The sequence below is a fragment of the Pleurodeles waltl genome, chromosome 3_2, assembly GCF_031143425.1.
Source record: "Pleurodeles waltl isolate 20211129_DDA chromosome 3_2, aPleWal1.hap1.20221129, whole genome shotgun sequence".
NCBI lineage: Eukaryota > Metazoa > Chordata > Amphibia > Caudata > Salamandridae > Pleurodeles > Pleurodeles waltl.
The window spans coordinates 189,237,267-189,256,163 of NC_090441.1; the positions used below are offsets into that span (position 1 = coordinate 189,237,267).

Genomic DNA, 18,897 nt, shown 5'->3' on the forward strand with positions numbered 1-18,897 from the left:
GTGGCACTGGAGTACAACGGCAGGTGTATGATTCTCGATATATCATGATTTTTCTATGGTTCCCTCGTCTTTCATCGCTTGATTTTCCTTGGAGAAAGACTCTCTCAGTCGTTGAAATGTCACTCTTAATTACACTGAAATTATGAAAATGTCACACATACTAATTTGAAACCTTGGCAGCTATGAAGTAGTGCTGTACACTGTGGGCGCGGTGACGCCCTTGAATAGGAAGAAGGCAGGGCCTCGTGTGATCCCGCCATCTGGGCGCCCAGTAGGTGGGGTCTCTCCTCTGATCAGTAGGTGTGGGAGGTGTCTTCTCTCCCACACGGGAGCGTGGATTAACTGCTTTGGGCCTCTGCACTAGGCTGCAAGCCTAGGGATGGCCGGAGAGATGAAGTATACATTTTTTTGTTTTTTTCCCTCTTTGTTTGCTTGTTGTGGCCCACGTGGTTGGGCTTCAGCCATTAGGCCTCTGATGATGCAGCCAAGTCGCCTTTGCCTATTCTGCTCTTCCTCTACAACCGGATGAAGATGGATGGCACCCAGCCCGCCTGAATGGGGTGCACTTGTTGCTGCTCTGCCTTCATGAGCTGTGCCTCTTATTGGTGAGGTGGACAGTTGACTTTGGAGGGCCCTCCCTTATCAAACGTTTGTAGCACAATCTACCTTGGGCTGACTGGCCCGTACCATGAGGGGCCTTCTGGTTCTACCCCTCACTTCCCCCGTGCTGCAGTGGATATACAACGCCTCACATGTTTGGGCGGAGTGTCAATGGAGTGGTGGGCACTGTGCTGACTCCCCTGGCATTCCGTTTGGCGACCCAGGCTATATGCGCCCACCACAGTTTAGTCCAATTTCCTGGATATCCTCTCACCGGTGATGATCAGTGGACCTCCATGCACTGATCCTTTTGAGGGGAGGGGGTTCTAATTGTGAGCACAATACTCTCATGGATAGGTCCAGCACCCCCTTTACACAGCACGCAGGCGGCCTGGACCACGCACTTCTTTGCAAATTGGTTGATACATTTGTGGGGTGGGAGCGGGACACTTTCAAGGTGGTAACATGGGGCCTCTATATTAAGACTGGATATGGTGTGAAAATGAACTTGTGATGGGATCGGACAGCCAAGGGGGCTCTTATCCAGGAGGCAGAGACTTGGGCTGAGGGTGGCTAGTTAGATGAACTTACTTACCTCAGGGTACAAGGCATAGGTAGACAGACTAGGGAGGCTGGACTATGCAGACTATGTTGCCAAACAGCATCTGGAGAGTGACAGGGCAGGACGTGTCTTGTGGCATGGTTGCTGCGTTTTGAGGCTGAGAGGCCCTGACTGACCACCATTAGATTCCCGGGAGGTGACATACCCATTACACAGTCAGCATTAATGCAGCCTTTCCTGATTATTTTTGCTCCCTGTATCAGGAGGGTGTTGGGGATCCTACCATCTCAGTCTATATACATACTTTGCTGATCCCCTTCCTGTAGACACTCCACCGCCATGGTCCAGATGAGCCATTGATGCTTGCTGAGATTCGCCTGGCATTGGACTAGATGTTGCCCAATAAGACCCTGGGGACGGATGGGCTCCTGGTAGACCTTTATTCGGAGTATCCGGCTCCTTGCCCGAAAGCTTCTGCAGCTGTATCAGTGGGCTAAGACCAGGGGTGTCCTTCCACCATGTCAGAAAAAGGCCCTGATTGTGGTTCTTCTCAAGACAGGTAGAGATCAGTTGGAGGTGTGCTCCAAACGGACGCTCTCTCTGCTCGATACGGACTGTAAGGTCCTCGGGAAATATGTTCCTCAATCTCTGCTGTCTGTTGCACCTCGTGGATGAACAACCTTGTGACATGTCCGCCCGTGTGGCTCTCGCCAGATATTGAAAAGGCCTTCAACGCCCTGGGTTGGCCTTATCTGCATGGAGTTCTATGTCGCATGGGTTTGAGTTCAGAGATATTGCAGTCGATCTATCTCTTGTATGCAAAGCCAGTAGCTAGAGCACACACCGGCATGGAAATATTAACACCAGTTTTTGGTGTGAAGGGGCACCCAACAGGTTTGTCGGCTCTCCCTACTCATCTTCGCTTTGGCTCTGAAGCTGCTGGCAGGTCGATTTCATCATCGAGGTCTGCAGTGGGACATACAGAGTGGTTCCTCCCGGGAGGTGGCCTTGCTTTCTTCTTTTGCCCCAAGTACACTGCACCACGTAAAAAAATGTCTTATAGCGCTGTGTAGGATCTTTTTATTAAATGTTGTATGTTGCATTAAATGTTATATTTTTCTACTGTATCCTATACTTTTATGGCTTTTAGCTGATGAAGTATTATTGAACTTGACACCTTCTGTTACCTCGGAGTGAATGTTTACCGTACGGAGAGGGATTAGATTGACAGCAATCTGGGTAGGGCTTTGTCAGGAGTGCGTAGTTCCCTGACATTCTGGAACTCCTTACTGCTTTACCCAATGGGCAGGGTCTCCATTTTAAAAAATCTGGTGTTGTCCCGTTGCTTTACCATTTCTGACCCGCCTTGCCTGTCCTCAAACTCCAGTGTTTTTTCAGAGAACTGAACACACTCCTTTCTGATTTGACAAAAACTTACACAAGTTAATCCCCCCTCCGGAGAAGAGTGGCTTGGGAGCGCTGCACTATGAACTGTACTATGCTGCACAGCTGTGGTGGTGGCCCATGCGATGGCTGGTGATGGTCCTCACTCCTGAGCAGGCTTGCGCTCTCGGGGACAGAGAGACAGGGCACCATGGACTGGCTCACTGGCCCCCAGCGCAGCACCCGGAGGGTAGGGCACCTGACCAGAGTAGACAAGTACTGTAGAGATATATACGTGACCCTGTGGCGCGACCCAATGACATATGCATTTGCTCTAGCGCTGTGGGTGCTCCGGGTGTATGGGAGGTTGCAAGCCGTCACAGTATAGGCATTTGGACAGAGACGGGTGTTCTCACGTTGGGGGATCTGTAGGAGCATCAACTCCCAATGTCCTTTCAGGACTTCAGGGAGCACTACGAGATTTATGAGGGCCAGTTCTTAACATACATGCCTTGGTGGCAGCCGTAGGGGTTGCGTAGGGGCTGGAGCATACCAAGTCTGCCACATCCTCACGATTACAGGTATTGCTGGGGGACAGTACTTGTAGGTGTGCGTGCGTTAACACTGCTATATAGCGGGTTGATGGAACTGAGCATCTAGGCCCTGCAGGCTTTGGGGAATAAGTGGGCTCTATCTCTTGATAAGGACCTGCCGGACACACAGTGGTCCCGTGGGCTGGTGCAGGTATGGAGCGTTTCCAGAAATCCCATCTGAAATATACCCAGTTCAATTTTGTCCATCAAACTTTTCTGACCTCTAAGCGACTTTATTGTATCTTCCTGGGTATTACTCTGGGAAGCTCCTGGTGCCCCTGTGTCTAGGCTGACTTTTATTATATGGATTGAGCATGCCCGGAGATTGCCCAATATTAGAGAGAAGAGAAGTCGTTAGGATCCTGCCCGACATCATGGGCCATAACCCTACAGTTCGATTTTCTCTATTGCCTCCTGGGTCTGGTGTAAAAACAGATATGCGGTCAGCTTCAGCGACTTGACGTTAGTTCTCCTGAAATGCCCTATAGCCATGGCCTGGAAATCTGCAGTGGCAACATCGCTGTCATTCTGGATAAAGAACCTTCTTAAATATTCTGGTGGGACAACAAAGTGGAAGTGCTAACCCTGCAGCATGGAGCGGAGTCTTTGCTGCCAGCTTAGAATGAGTATTTTGACAAACTGTTGGTTTGGTTGGACAAGACCTCCCTGAGACAGAGCATTTCCTCTCCGGTACTCGCTGGGGGTCCCGTTTGGTGGGCCCCTTTGTAAGGATGCTTACTAAGCGCTGGATGTCAGGGCTGGCTCCCTACCCTAGCTGCTTTTTACCCGCACTCACTGTTGTGACACCTAGGGGATTTTCTTTTTGTACCTTCCCACATGGGGATGGTGGGGAGCTCCCCGCCCTCTCCTCCCGCCCCTCCCTTCCCCTCATAGCTGGCACACACAATGCTATGGTGCTCACTCAGCTCTACTGTGCAATCCACACTCCACAGACATTATTAGTTATTTTCCACGTTTGGCTCTTGTTGCCTTGATTAACCTCCTTTCTCGGTGCACCTGACAACTCACCGGGGACATACGTGGTCATTATCCCTAGACACATCATCTGTGGACCATTTAAGGATGGGGTTTGTTCGGTTGCTTGGGCTATCCCACTGGATGCTTTCCCTTTATGAAAGGTGTGGATTGTGTTTTGGCATTGCTCTTTCTTTAGTCTCCGAGGACTGTTATCCGGAGATACAAGGGCATGTAAATTGTACTGACCATGTACTCCTGATCTCCTAGAATGTTCATGTTGAGTTTGTGATGTTTAAAGAGAAAAATAACATTTTAATGAAGTGCTACTTGGAAACTTGGGGAAAATAAATCATATCACAAGTTCACTAGAACAGGGCAGACAAGATGGTACATAAAGTATGGAAGTGAGACTTCATGCATCTTTGAGACCAACAGCAGGAGCACTATTCTCTATCAAACAGCAAGCAGAAGTACAGCAGCCTTCTATTCAGACAGCACCACCTTGGAGCTGCACATCCCTTCGCCCCAAAATTTCAACCTATGTTCACCTGAAAGCATTTCTGCAAACACATACCTTCAGAGACGTCTGTAAGCTGTGGGGTGGTGGCTCTTGAGACCGAGAATCCACCACTCTCCAGAATAGAAGCCTCCTCGTCAGAAAGTTCAGAGTCGGTTATCGCCAATGCCAGAGCAGTCGTCTTCACGTCTATCTGTTGGGACAGACAGGAGACATGGGACTAGGTCCTTCAGAATCCATTCACACCAGAGGACCCCATCGGTAAATGTACTCATAAGAGATCCTTCTTAAGAAGGCCTCAGCTAGCTTCGGCATTAAACGACATGTTGGTTTCTGAAATAGTAGTCTGCATCAGTGCCCTTACTTCATGTCTTCGAAACAGTTACAATTTTTCAAGTGTTTCTATGAATTTTCCCTTTTCGAGCAACACTGGGAGGTCAGGACCATCAAGGGAATGGCCCCTTGGAGAGGTCGTATGGACTGGAATACTGCCTGGGAGAGCTCAACTGGATGGACTACTACCAACAAGTGGCCCCTCGGAACGGTCTATTAAGTGAGAAGCTACCTGGGAATTGATACAGTTCACAGGCTACGTCTTAGGGTGGCCTCGTGCAGCAGCTGTCCCTGTGTCAGTAGCATGCTGCATGAGGTCACTGGAGGATCTGCGTGGAGTAGGATGCTGCAGAAAGGCTGCCCTTGGAAGAGCTCGATGGGATGAGAAATGCTGTGAATGGCTCTAGAAGAGCATACCGGGAGGGGAACAAAACATGGGTAAGATGATGTCTAGGGTAAAGCAAACACCGTGGGGCGCACAGACCGATAGTTAGAAGCTCTGCTTCATAGTAAGTGGAATGAACTGGGGATCCGCTCCTCTCGGCAGGCTATTATGATGCCCTTGGATCCTGAGAACTCAATGTTGAATGTTTTATTGACCAAATTTATTAAAGCTGCTCTACCAAATTTAGGGGCACTGTGAGCAGTGGATAATAATGTTTGTAATTTACCCGGCTCTTGCCCCTTTGGGTTTGAATTAACTTTGTCCAGCTGCGGAGTTTCATCTTTGCACTATGGGTTTTGATGCCTTGACTACTGTCCCTTGTTCATTATGCACTATGTGGAGTTCCTGTCCGTGGAGGCCCAGTCATATCTTAATTGCAGGTCATGCAATAATATTGTGGGAATGCTTTTTTTCTGATGTTAGCATACATAAATTATTGAGTATTTTAGTATGTAAGTAATGTCTGATTTATTAGCTCGTATGTGCAGCTGGGGCTTTTTTCTATTCTATGTAAATGTATCATCAACTGTTTTTTGTTTGAATTGTATGGGATTTTATTATCTGTACAATAAACTAATCAACTCTCATAGTTAAAAGCTCAATGGAAGTAAACTATGGGATGTTACTCAGCATGAACAAGCTGTTCCCCTCCGGAGCAGCTCTATGGTGTTGGGCAGCACCTGCTGGCATCCCTCTACTCTTCTTGGAGTACTCACATGGATGGGATGCCATATGGTTGTGGCACCATGCTGGCAGACTAGAGGTAATGTAAAATCAAATAAATTTGTAAATTTCGCACTTGTATATCGCAGTACTCACCCGTTAGGGTCTCTAGGTGCTGTACCCATACCGCTGTGGAACCTCTCCTGGCTTTTTCCTGTGAGGCGCCCACTCCTGGGCAACCCCTGGGTGAAGCCAGGCATCCAAGCGCTGTCAGGGCCGTTGTGGAGATTAAGTGAGCTATTGCCCAGAGTTACAGAGTGGGACCCATTATTTAAATTAGGCACCGAGGCGAGAATTATCTGGTCCAAGGGAATTGAGCCCAAGACCTGCCAAGGCGGGAACTGAACTCTGGTCCCGGGCCAGAGCTCTGCATCAGGTTCTTCCGCTCTAACCATTGTGTCACACTTCTCCACCAAGGAGCACTTGATGTTTTAAGTGTTTACTTTCAAACAGATTTTCAATACAAATTATGAAATAAATGGTTTTAATAGTAAGCATTTGGAAATGGAAGGATTATTCTTCGGGTCCAGGGAATGTTTTGTCAAAGCTCGAACCCACAGCTCGCCCGCGGGTCTGTCAGAGCCCGTAAGCTCTAAAGTACTGCCCTCAGTGTAGGTCTGTCTCCAAGGTGGGAATGTATACGTCTGTAGACGTACCCCCATAAATACGTACCGCAGATTCCTCTGGCACTGCAAGCCAAAGGCAAGCTGGCTGTACAGAGAGCAAGAAACATCCAAGCATAAGTAGGACAGTCCGCCTAACAAGGAGCTGACCTTATGTTATTGGTACTACTTTGTTTTTATCTGTCAAGAGGCTTATGGATTTACTTAGCCACAGATGTATGTGGAGGGAGCTGAACCCCTGCCTAACTGCACCCCAGTCGAAAGGAAAGTCACTTACCTCACTACACCCACATTATAATTATACCACACACCCTGGGCACACACCGTCTTGTCCACCTGTCCACTCCTTGTGCCCGTCTAGTCATTCCTTACCAAAGGCGAGAATCCGGCGAGCTCAGCTTCACTCTCGCTCTCCGTCTCAACCATGGGCTCATCACCGTCCTCTGGCTCCTTCTTGGCCTCTTTCTCTGTTGGGGAGAACAGAAGATGGTTCAGACTCTAAGCCGGACTCTTTTGCTGCAGTATTTCTACAGCGGTGTTTGTTATACTGGGCCCCAGCAGACCGCTACATTACATTCTCGCCACAGAATTAGATATTTAGTCCACGCACCACTCTTTACTGACCAACACGGGTATCGCTCTAGTCCTGGCATTACCACCTTAATCTGCTACATGGAAGATAAGGCGCTACAGATTTGTACATGCTCACTAAACCAAACCTCGTAGTTGCACTCTTCATTTGGAATTGTGGACCTCCATGTTGTGACACAGAATCGAAACTGGCCTGATCTACACTTTTCTGCACAAGGCGAAAAAGCTGTAACAGAGTTTACAAATTGCTGGTCTCTGCCACTGAAGAAGTATCTGAAAGAGAGTGACCCTTTGAAGAGGAACTGTGCCAAACAGACTAAAGGGTCTCAGCAGTGATCCCAGCACCTCCCAATCATAACCTATGTATACTAGGTAACTGAACCTAGCATCTGGTAAGCCTCCTGCCACAGTAATCCGACTACACCTAGAACATGTGTTACAATAAAGACTGGAAGGTCTCAGCACGGAGGTCAGCACCTCATAACCCAAGTATAACCGGTAACTGAACCTAGCATCTTGTAAATCCCTCCACAGTAATCCGACTACACCTGGAACAAGTGTTACAAAAAGACAAAGGTCTCCGCAGTGATCCTAGCACCTCATAACCCAAGTATACCAGGTAACTGAACCTAGCATCTGGTAAGTCTCCTGCCACAGTAATCCCACTACACCTAGAACATGTGTTACAAAAAAGTCCGAAAGGTCTCAGCAGTGATTCCAGCACCTCATAACCCACGTATACAAGGTGACTCCCCCGCTGCACGAACTGCACGCACAGTCTGATCTCTGCAATCAGATTGACTGCATAACATCAGCTTTAGCAGCACATGCTTGGCCTCGCCTGGTGACACCCAGTCACTGGCTGCAGGGACTGGGGTCTCTTGCTCATACTTGCTGCCGAATCTGGGGTATGTTTTTCTCTGCCCTTCTGTAGGGACTGCATCGTCAAATGCCTGGATAGTTTGGTTCTTTCACTCTTGTACTGGCTGCAGTTTGTATCTCTCTCCTAATTGGCTTAATCTATCAAGTTCTCTAGACAGTTAGATCTGTTGTGCAGCCCGGCATTGCCAACTCTCTCCCACTTAAGAGTCTGGGACTACCATGTTAGTCTGGCCCTGCATGCCAGGCTTCTCGTTCGCCGATTCACTGAGGAGTCCGATGACTTTGGCGTTCTAACTACATGGTCTATCTCACTGGCTGCAAAGCCTTAGGCGCGGACTGACAGTGGATCTACCCTGGTATCCTTTCTCCAGAGGGCTGGCTTTAATGGGTTCCTCACATTAGGAAGCTTGTGTGATGGGAATAATCGAAGCCTCTTCCCTACTCAACTGCTGGAAAGTTACTCATCTCCACAAGCCTGCAAACCCTGGCCTCTTCGCTGTCACACTGGCTGTGGAGCCTGCTTTCTCGCTTATCTTGCTGGATGCAGAGCCTGTTGTGCTAGCTGCAGAGCCTGGCTCCTCTCGGTTTCTCTGCTGTCACTAGATATAGGTTTCTCTCCATCACATCAGTAGAGGCTGCACCTGCTTGCACAACGTGGCCTTCCTAGGTTTCTCCTGTGTCACGTTGACTGTACAGTCTGATTTCTCCCCTGTTATGCTGGCAGCAGAGGCCTGGTCTTTCAAGGTCTGCAGAGCGAGGAGTCTCAAGGAATTTCTGCACTCGGACTGGATACATGCTTCTCACCAGCACAGGCTGGCCTCTGAAAGCCTGCAGAGTGTGGTCTCTGTTTCTCCTGTGTCACACTTGCTTCAGAGCCTGGCCTCTATGGGTTTCTCCCGCGTCACGAAGAGCCTAGCCGTGCAACTCTTGCTTCTTTGATGCTGGCTGCATAGCTTGATCTTTCTGACTGGGCATCACCCACCTCACATTAATTATAGTGCTTGGTATTCTATTTTTTATATATCTTTATAATTTTAAACACAGATCAAGGAAAAGACATAAACCAGAGGTGTCAACAATATCAGCGTTCCAGTTCCACCTATTAGCACCTCAAAAACAAATATTGAACATAAATGTAAACAGGAGTCAGAGTGAGTCATGTATGCCACCCCATCAGTCAAGGATATAGCAGAATCCTTCTAGGAAGGAAGGCTTGGGCACCGGCATAGTGCCAACGGAATCGTAGCATTAACCGCAGGGGAGATTACCCAGACTGTAGGGGCGCCCAAAGACCACCACCCGCCGGCGCAGATTAGGTACACCAAGTAAATGAAGGTATTTTCTGTAGAGTAGAATGAAGGAGCCCCGAGGGCATGGATGTCGAACTCATGACTCCCATCACATCCCCGATGGGTCCCTCCCTTACACAGGCACAGGGGGAATCGTCCCGAGTGAATGTGTTACTCAACATAGTTGTGAAGCCCGTGAAGGGGCTTCGGCTGCCTCCGCGGTGTCATGATTGCTCAAGTATGTTGTAGATTGGATCATTAGGATCTAGGACAGCGTTCAGGGTAGACGGGTGTCAAACTTTACCTCCAAATTCCTGGTGTAAATTTCCCAAAACCCCTCTCCAGCAGTCCCCCCTCCTTGGGTGCGTGCCGCTGCAAAGACATCGAGCTCAGCCCTCGCCCATTTCATCAACGTGGAGAGTCATCACTGAATATCGGGGCTGCGTGCACCTTCCAGGGTAATCTGCTGTTTAAGGAGCATGAAGCCTAGATCAATGAACCTGTGCAGGTACTTACCTCCCTCATCTTAGGGTAGAAGCCTGAGGAGACACGATCGGAAGTGTTCCAGAGCCATGGCTGTGCTTACTGTGACCTCCCCAACCTGCTGCACTGCCAGGCACTCCCATACTATATGACAGAAATGTGGCGTTCTCCATCTGGGACAATCAGGGGATGGGGTGGGAAACGCGCTTGATGAATTGGGGTGCTAGGTATGCCTGATGTAAGTAATTAGACTGTGTAAAGTGGAAGTGTGGGTTGTGTGAAACCTCCTTAAAATGTTGGAGTGTCCGTGAGCGGCCTCTGGAGATCCGTCACCCATCTGGCTCTAGCTCTGTTGCTTGTCCCTCCCTGGGCCGAGCTCAACGCAATGTAGAAGGCAGTAATAATGCGTCATATCCTACCAAGTAAAAGGACAGCGAGCAATGCTAGTGATTGGGGCAGATCCACTCTCCCAAGACCCCAGGTGGTGGTGTTCGCATGTTGGACAGCATGATACATCAATAACTGCCCTGCTATGACGACATAGGTATCCACAATTTCCTGAAAGGACATGAGCAAACCAGCTAGGAAAAGGTCACCTAGTTGGTCAATTTCTGCCTCCCTCCGAGGAGTCCGGTCATACGTCTGGGCCACCTCTCAGAGCTCTGGCCACCGCCACACTGGGAGCATCAGGAAGGCTGGAACAAAGAGGGCCTTACCACGCACGTACATCTGCCTCCAGTGCTGGGCCACCTTCCTCGGGTGACTCTCCTGTGGCGGGCATGTTCTAGTGTCTGCCTAGCCATCGCATCGGCCACCGCAGCTGTGCTGCCTCATAGTACAGCTCGTAACTGGGGGCACCAACCCATCCTCAAGCAGAGGCCGCTGGAATACAGGGAGCACCACCTGCCACCATCTACCTAATCCACATATTAGCTCCAGCAGGATACTGCGACGGCCTTGGAAAAAGCTCCTAGGCAGCGAAAGTGGCAGCGCAGCAAAACAACAACAAAAAACAAAAATACACGAGCCGGGGCAGTGTTAGCATCTTGGATAACACCTCTCGTCCTAGCGGGGAAAGGGGCAAGGACAACCAGAACAAGAGGGATCTGTGTGTCGAACCCTTGGCCCTATCCACACTGCCCTCCATCCATAAGATCGCTGTCCGAGTTGTAGATCTGGAGAGACACATATCTAAGATTCCATGAAATATCTGAAAGGCACCTCAGACCTTGTACTTGGGTCCAAACACCTGAACGCCTAGCTCTCAGAACTGCTGGCTCTGCATGTCATGCGCGGTTACCCAACATTCACTGCTGCGGAGGCAATAGTTGGGTTTATCATATCCCAACCACTTCAGTGGCTAACTACCTACAGCTGCAGTGGGACCTGCTGCTCGCACATGGACAGGGCTTTCTTGCTTTCTGCCTAAAGCAGACCACATCTCTGGAGATAAGGGAGATGTTGAGCAATTAAAATCTGTGAATCTGCAACAGATGTTACGCACCGAAACATGAAATCTATCACAGCACGCCACAAGAAGAAACAGGTTGCTTCCGAAGATTCTTAGATTTCTTCTCATTCTATTTTGTATGACACCTTAAAAAATGGTGTCAGAAAAAAAAGCCACAGTTGGCTCTAAACCTCCAACAATTGTGGTCACAGCACTTTAAAATGTTCAAATCCCCATTTGACTTAAACAGTAAATATGCCTCACGTGGGTCCTGCGGCATAGTCACATCAAAGGCTGCGGCTGCACTATGCAGGACGACCTCAGAAGAGTCCAGATAATCTGATGGAAGTATTGTTATGTGGGCAGGTTGTCCTCCAATGGCCCACGCCTTGGGAGATGGCATGGAGGTGCACCGCCTGGGGTTCAAGGAATGGTCCCAACTTACTTGCCCATACAGTATGGGGGGGGGGATAAGGGGGGAGCAAGAGTCCACAAAAATAAAATGCATTTCAAATTCATACTGAATAAGATAAATCTAAGTCTGCGTCTGCCATACCAGAAACCCTCACTCCGTCTGTTCACAGACTGACTTCTTGAATCTGTACCATCTCAGGACGTAATCAAACTCCTATCGAGCTTTAAACCATCAGACTGCATAAATTATGCTTGTTCCCCAAAACTGCTATAGGATGTATTACCCAAAGGATCAACAACGTCACTTGCATAATTAAGGTCTCACTACATACATAAATGTACCCAGATGATAAATAAAAAAGAAACAAATTACTACTTCCTTTGTTTAAATAATCAAATGAATAACAATCAAATCTCTTAATCTAAGCCATTTACCAATTTTACCATTTCTAGCCAAAAACACTGAGGGGGAAGTCTCGCAGCAAACACAAGATTAGGTAGAAGCAGGCAACATTTGTGTGACTCCCAAGAAGGCTTACGCCCTCTTCACGGCCCAGTAACATTCTCAAACTCAAGTCTTGTCCAGTATCCTTCTTGCCTGCACTGTACCATCAAACACAATATTAATCTGGGAGGGAAATGAGAGAAAGTCGATTATAGCCTCTTTAAACCACACCTGTCACCCATCATCCCGAATAAGTCACTGTGATACCCAGGCCCTTTATGTTTAACACATTTAGGACAATAGTTGTTATCATACATCCTTCATCTATTGGACAGGTCCCTAGAGCAAGTGCAACTCTCTATCGTGGTCCAATTACCATTCTCACGCTTTGCCACCTAAAGACTCACTGATCCACTGATTGGTTGCATTTCTTACACTCCCATCATCATAGGGTCTCCAGTGCGTAAGACATGTTCCCGAAGCTCATGGACCGCTCTGTACTGGGTGTTCAAGAGGTGGACTATGCCAACCCGTTACCTTGTAGTAACATCCTCTATGATGCCTGCTATTGCCTCTAGCTAGTCATCACCTGTGCTGGATGGACCTTTCCGTGTGGGCTTCTGTCTGTGATAGAGTCCGATATCTCATCTCCATCTCACCGGCAGCCAGTGTGCAACACCGGTTTCCATCAACCACAAAGATTAAAGATTCACGCCCAAATTACTCCCTCACCAGAAAGTACTCCCACCCCTCTGTAGGTCTTAGCAAACCTCCTCCTCATGACATTGCCCCGGAAAGATCACGGAAGCTGGAGAACGCTGCATCTTGGTAACAGCCTAAATGTTCTTGCCAAGTCATCAAAGGTAGACTGCAGAGCTAGAAGAAAATGCCTATATCACTCAGTTTTTAAGGCGGCTTCCTTTAACTGATCGCTGTTCCTGAAGCGGAAGGCCTACCTCACATCACAGGCCCAGGGCAAGCACTAGCCACTGAGATGCTACTCGAGGCTCACATTTGAGGCATTACTGGACTGCGCAACGTTGGCAAAACGACTGAACAAGGACCGGTTTGGCTCTTGTAACTCAGCTTTCAATATATGTGGCAAAAGTGTGACCCACTTACTGAAAGACACTAATGATATCAATGCAGTTCCTTGGTCAAAATGTTCAACCCCAAATGACCGATTTTAAAAGGGCCACCGCAGTGGAACGGAGACACCTCTATACCGGAGGTAGAGGATCAACATTTTATAAAGAAGTGTCAAAAAAGGAGGGTGGAGAAACACTATGAAACTAGTCATTTAGACAGACAATACTAGTAAAAGAGGGTGGTTTTACCCATCCAGGAAGAGGGATTACAAGCACAGGCGCAAACCATCTTCTTGGAACAGCTCTGAGAGGTACACAAGGTGCGCAGATTTCAAGGACGAAGTGGACTCACACCACAGGGTAAGGTCTAGAGCGGACATTCTCTACCCTTGCTATAGGGCAGTCACTTCCAGCCTGCTAAGCTGCTACAAGTGATCACTTTGGGATTCAGGCAACAGGTCTAAAGGAGGCTGCCTGACATACATCTCCTAATATTCAAAGATGACTCATTCTTGTGGCCCTCATAACCGATTCCCAGAATCGAGGCGCTTTTTTCTACCTGTTGTGCTGCAAAACCTCCCTCCGGTCCACCAGGTGCTCATACATAACCTCCTTCATCCATCCACCCTTTGGAGGTTCTTACTTCTTTTTTCGTGCTTGTGATGCTGCGTTTCACCCTTCATGGTGTAATCCAGTTTCATCAGAATGGGCTCCAACCCGGTGTACATCTTCTGGATCAATTCCCGATAAACGACCAAAGGCCAAAGGAGCACGCTGAGCACTGGAAGAGAGCAATACACTGTCAATGGAACAACAGCACAAGGTAAGGGGGGGGGGGGGGGCAAGTGATACTCTTAATTCAGAAACCCACAAAAGAGGAAGCCATGATCTGCCTTAGAGGTCACTGAGAGGACATTATGGCGAGACAGACTCATCACTGGACACCTCAATCTCCTATGATGAGGTAACTTCAGTTCCTTTTCTCCTCTGCATTTGCCCTTCACACCCACCCCACAGCACAGGGATTTAAAAGGCCTGCCTGAGCTCCTTAAGGAAAAGAAAACAAGGTGAACCCCAGGATCATGAGGCAGCAGTAGGCTGACAAGTCTGCCAGCTATCTCACTGCTGGTAACTAATTAATAAGAAAAAACATTGGAAGTGGATTAAAAAACTAAAGCAGAAAAGTAAAAAATGTACACCAAAAAGGAAAAGTTGAATTATCTTGCCTTTCAAAAAAACAGACAATGATGTGATAGGCAGCGTATGGGAAGAGATACAAAACGAGGACACGTAGAACCTACTTTTAGTGTACAGCAGCTGGGAAGGCGCTTCGGCGAGCCACCGCTGAACACCACCAGCGCTAGCCCTGGCTTCAGTACTGCATTACTTCTCAAGGGGTGAGGGAGTACGCCACCTGACTGGGTGGTGGGGACTTTCCCTCAGAGAACAACCACCATCAGCAGGACCCTACTACTAAAAGTATGGATAGCCATGGTAGCCGGTTCCGCCAGCCGGCGGCAGCGCTGGGCCTTGCTTCTGTTCAGTGCAGGTCCACTGTAGGCGCACGCAGCCTATTACTGTGACACTGCAGTAACCTCCAAATGGGAGCCTTTACGTAAATGCAAGACTGTGTACGTGGAAAAAGGATTTCAATTTGCATTAGTGCACAACTTGATGAAATTTGTATGACAAATTAAAAAAAAAAAACAATGGGATCAGTAACAAATAAACGGGGTCCCAGTCGAAGTCTCATTGCTGTTCTCCCAACAACACTGGTGGCTTAATCGTGCCCTGGCGCTCTGCTTGGAGCTTTAAATCTGCCTTTTCTGAAAATTAAAAGGGAACTGGGAAGGTGTGACCCTGCTAAAAGGTCCAAAGGGTGCACTACCGCTACTACAGGCAAAATATTTACAGCAAATGATAAAATACATTGTAAAAGAACAATTCATCAGCTAGGTATCCTATGTAGTAATGTTTTGTCTCATTTACAATAATTAAGAAGTCTGTTACATTTACAAGGATTATATGCACAATTTACGTTAAACAGAAGGACAGAAGAATTAAGAAAGTGTACTCTGATGTAGCATTTCTTGTTTGCACTTTTTGTTAACAATATGAAAAAGTAGACACAACCGTTTTAGGTCTGATATAATAAGAAAAATGGTGCCCTGCGCCTTGAAGCTCTGGCTCTCTGTGATTTTAGGGGTTACATAAGCCAGAAAAGAACCAGTTGCTTACCTTCAATAATGCTCTTTCTGGTGGACATTCTATCTAAACTGCAGTTTCCTCAGCTTTAGAATATCCCCCACGCATCAGAATGGATCTGGATAATTTCCACAGTGCTCCTGCCCCTCAATAGGAGGCTTTGTGTGACTCTACCCTGGTTTTGTACTGCCCTGGAAATGATAGCGTGGACCTATATAGAAGCAAATGTCAGTTTCACGTCTTTGCTCTTTCCGCCCCCTCAAACTCAGTACCCAAAACAACTGTTGATGACAATGTGCAGACTGCTAACTTGGGATCTTTTAAAATGTTGAAGAGGCCACTCCGAAGCGAGGAGGGCGTGCAGTAGGGAATCTGCAGTTAGAGTATCTACAAGAAAGTGCACTAACCAAAATAACTAACTTGTCCTTCTATTCAATACTTTTACCGACAGACTCCCCTCCCTTTAGAGGAGATACCAAAGCTATCTCTCTCAAAGCTGGAGGATTTGTGGAGTGTACTTACTACAAAAAGTCCTGCAGAACTGCACAGACGAGGTAACCTTCCAGCCAGACCTGGCTGTCAAGGCAGCTGTGCTGTGTGAACATGTGTAGTGATGCCCGTGTCAAAGCTTGTCAGATGTCAAGACCCCTCATGCTAAAACTTCCATAGAAGCCTTGGCGAAGGGGGCTGTTTCCTGGCCCAGGGGTGCTGAATTTAATAAAATATCCACTTCTCCATGGGACAGGTTGCTTCATAAATCTACTTGTCCTGTAACAAAAACCACTTGACCCTTTGGTGCCATGTAGTGTGGCAACAAATTATGGCAGCAATCTCATTATACAAAGCTCTGATAAGAGCCTCTCCGATTGTGCCAGGGCTCATACTATAGTAGGGTTTGAATTCCAGAAAATCCCTTATTTTGCCACATCCCCACAGATGCACATACTGAGGCTGTAGGCTGCAGTAAGCAATAGTTTCAGGTTTGGAATGCCTTGAGTTTTTACCAGCTCTTCTCTAATTGTTTTCCGTACTGAGAAAGCGTGAACATTTATTTGACAGTTGTGGAAAGAAGTAAATGGAGGGAAAGGGAACTTGTAAATGCTCAACAGATTTTCACATAAGCAAATCTAGACATACATATATGCTTGAGCTAAAACGTAGTTCACAAATATTTCCTGGCACACTTCTGTAAATTCTTGGTAACTTGGTGCAGTTTTGTGACTTCCTTTAAGAATTGGGCCCCTAATTAGGTCTTGTGTTAACCAAGATCTTTTGTTTTTATTACAATTCTGTCTCTCTTTCTATTGACTGGCTTCCCTATGAGTGACAGCATTGTGCTCTTTCACAAGGAGCATATCGGCACACAAAGCAGTTTTGTTCAATGCCAGGAACTACTGTGGCAATGTGTGCTTTTTGATTATGCCAATGTTTGTTATAATAGTGATGGCCCGACAGCTCCCACAACAAAAATGTTTTCCAAAAACCATGTCAAAATTAGACACACACTGACAAAACCAAACGGCTGACGATCAATGTCAACCTGCTGACTTTGACAATGCTTGTTTATTTTCATGTTTCTCATAATCTTATTGAAACTGAATACAATGATTTTTCCATTATGGATATATATTTTTTAGAAATACTAGCACGCATCCACACATTTTACTAAATGATGCCTCAAAGAATTGGTACCGAAAAATTTCACTTCAGCTTAGTAAAAGTTTTTTCCCCCCCCTCATTCCATTTTTTAATGAACGTTTTGATTTTGAAAATCACAGAATCCTCAATATTGCTTTCAAGTTTCTGCAAATATATGCATCTAATCAGAGAGCATTCTGGAAGCATTATAAGTAGCCTCATATTGTTCAACTTTGCAAACGTGTGCAGATATTTTTATACTGGAGCTACTGTCAGTAGTGCTGTCCGAGCTTAGATTTCCTTAGCGAACGCTCACTCTAACAATAAAGGGTTTGCATTAATGAACCATATATTCAAGTTCAAACAGCATTAACATATGGGCCCAAATGTTACCTTTACTATAGGCAATGCCTTTCCCTGATCCATAATGTGGTACGGTAAACTGTCAGCCAAAGGGTTTGTGCTGCAGGGGGTTGGGCCTACTTGTCCCAACATCAAAATAAATATGAAAACTTGTTGTCCTTGACCCTAAACAATATGCCCTGGGCGTCTGGCTATAGGAATTCCACACCCCTGCTGGCCAGTATACAACTAGCCACATCACAGGATCCTCTTCTTCACAGCCCTCCTTTGTTTACTCCAGAAAGCCACAAAAAGAATGGATGATCGGCTCGATGGGCCCTGGTATGATCAATATAAAACTCAAAAAACTTTGGGGTCCAACTGGTGGAGCCTCTCCTTCGCTTTCAAGGAGTTAAGAATGCTGGCTGAGTGACTGATTGCCCAATGTGGAAAGAAGCAGAAACCTTCAAGAAGGCTGTCCGGGTCCTCAGTTCCTATTTGTTTGGAAGAAGATGATGCAGCCCAGTAGAACTGAAAGCACCAGCAATTTACTCAAGCAACGAGTGGATGCAATTAGAATGAGAAAGACAGTTTTCAGGGGAATGGACAGGAAGCAACTACGCATAGGCTTGAAGGGTGTACACATAAGAAATGTCAAGACCGGGTTAAGGTTCCACAAGTGGTTTGGGAGCCAACGTGTGTCAAACCTTTAATGAACTGCATCACAACTGGTAATTTAAACAAGGACGGCTGGTCGGGCAAACCCAGAAAGGAACAACAAATAAACATCTACAGCACCCATTGCAAGGTCCCATTGGCTTAGAGAAAGAACAAACAAGCGAACATCTGCAGCTTAGCTTGTGAGGGGTCAGTGTTTTGGGGCACCACACTAGGCAACTGGTTTGTTCAAGTGCACAGCCACAATGAATTTTGTGGAAAGGCATTTGCCAGAGAGGATGACATTCACCACTTGGGTTGGAAACTCAAAAGCAGTCAGTTGCAGCTGCTCAATCTCCATGGAAGGAGGTGTAATTTGCAGAGGTTTGGATTAAGAACTCTGCCATGTTGCTCCTAAAGTGGTACCCTGATTGGAGGACAGATTCTCACCCTAAGGAGTTCCGTGTACCACACTCTCCTGGTCAAGTCCATGGCAATTAGGATGGCTTGTGCCTAGTCATTCATGATCTTCTGAAGACCTCCGGGCAGGAGAGGTTGTGGTACAGCGCTAGAAAAATCTACGCGACCACTCGCTATGGAGAGTTTTATTTTATGAGGTTGAGCTATTTTTGGATCCTACTCGCCCCTTCTAGTGA

The 18,897-nt window shown here is 47.2% G+C and overlaps 1 protein-coding gene across 2 annotated transcripts in view; it reads right to left on the reverse strand.

The window, feature by feature from the left end:
- RETREG2 (reticulophagy regulator family member 2) overlaps window positions 1-18,897 on the reverse strand; it is a 112,307-nt gene that overhangs the window by 20,564 nt on the left and 72,846 nt on the right. For both annotated transcript variants that reach the window (XM_069227148.1, XM_069227147.1), the window contains exons 6-8: window positions 14,043-14,180; window positions 7,130-7,224; window positions 4,691-4,826 (exon numbers count right to left, since the gene is read on the reverse strand). In XM_069227148.1, the coding sequence (XP_069083249.1) occupies window positions 4,691-4,826; window positions 7,130-7,224; window positions 14,043-14,180 (369 nt within the window). The remainder of the gene's footprint in view (window positions 1-4,690; window positions 4,827-7,129; window positions 7,225-14,042; window positions 14,181-18,897) is intronic.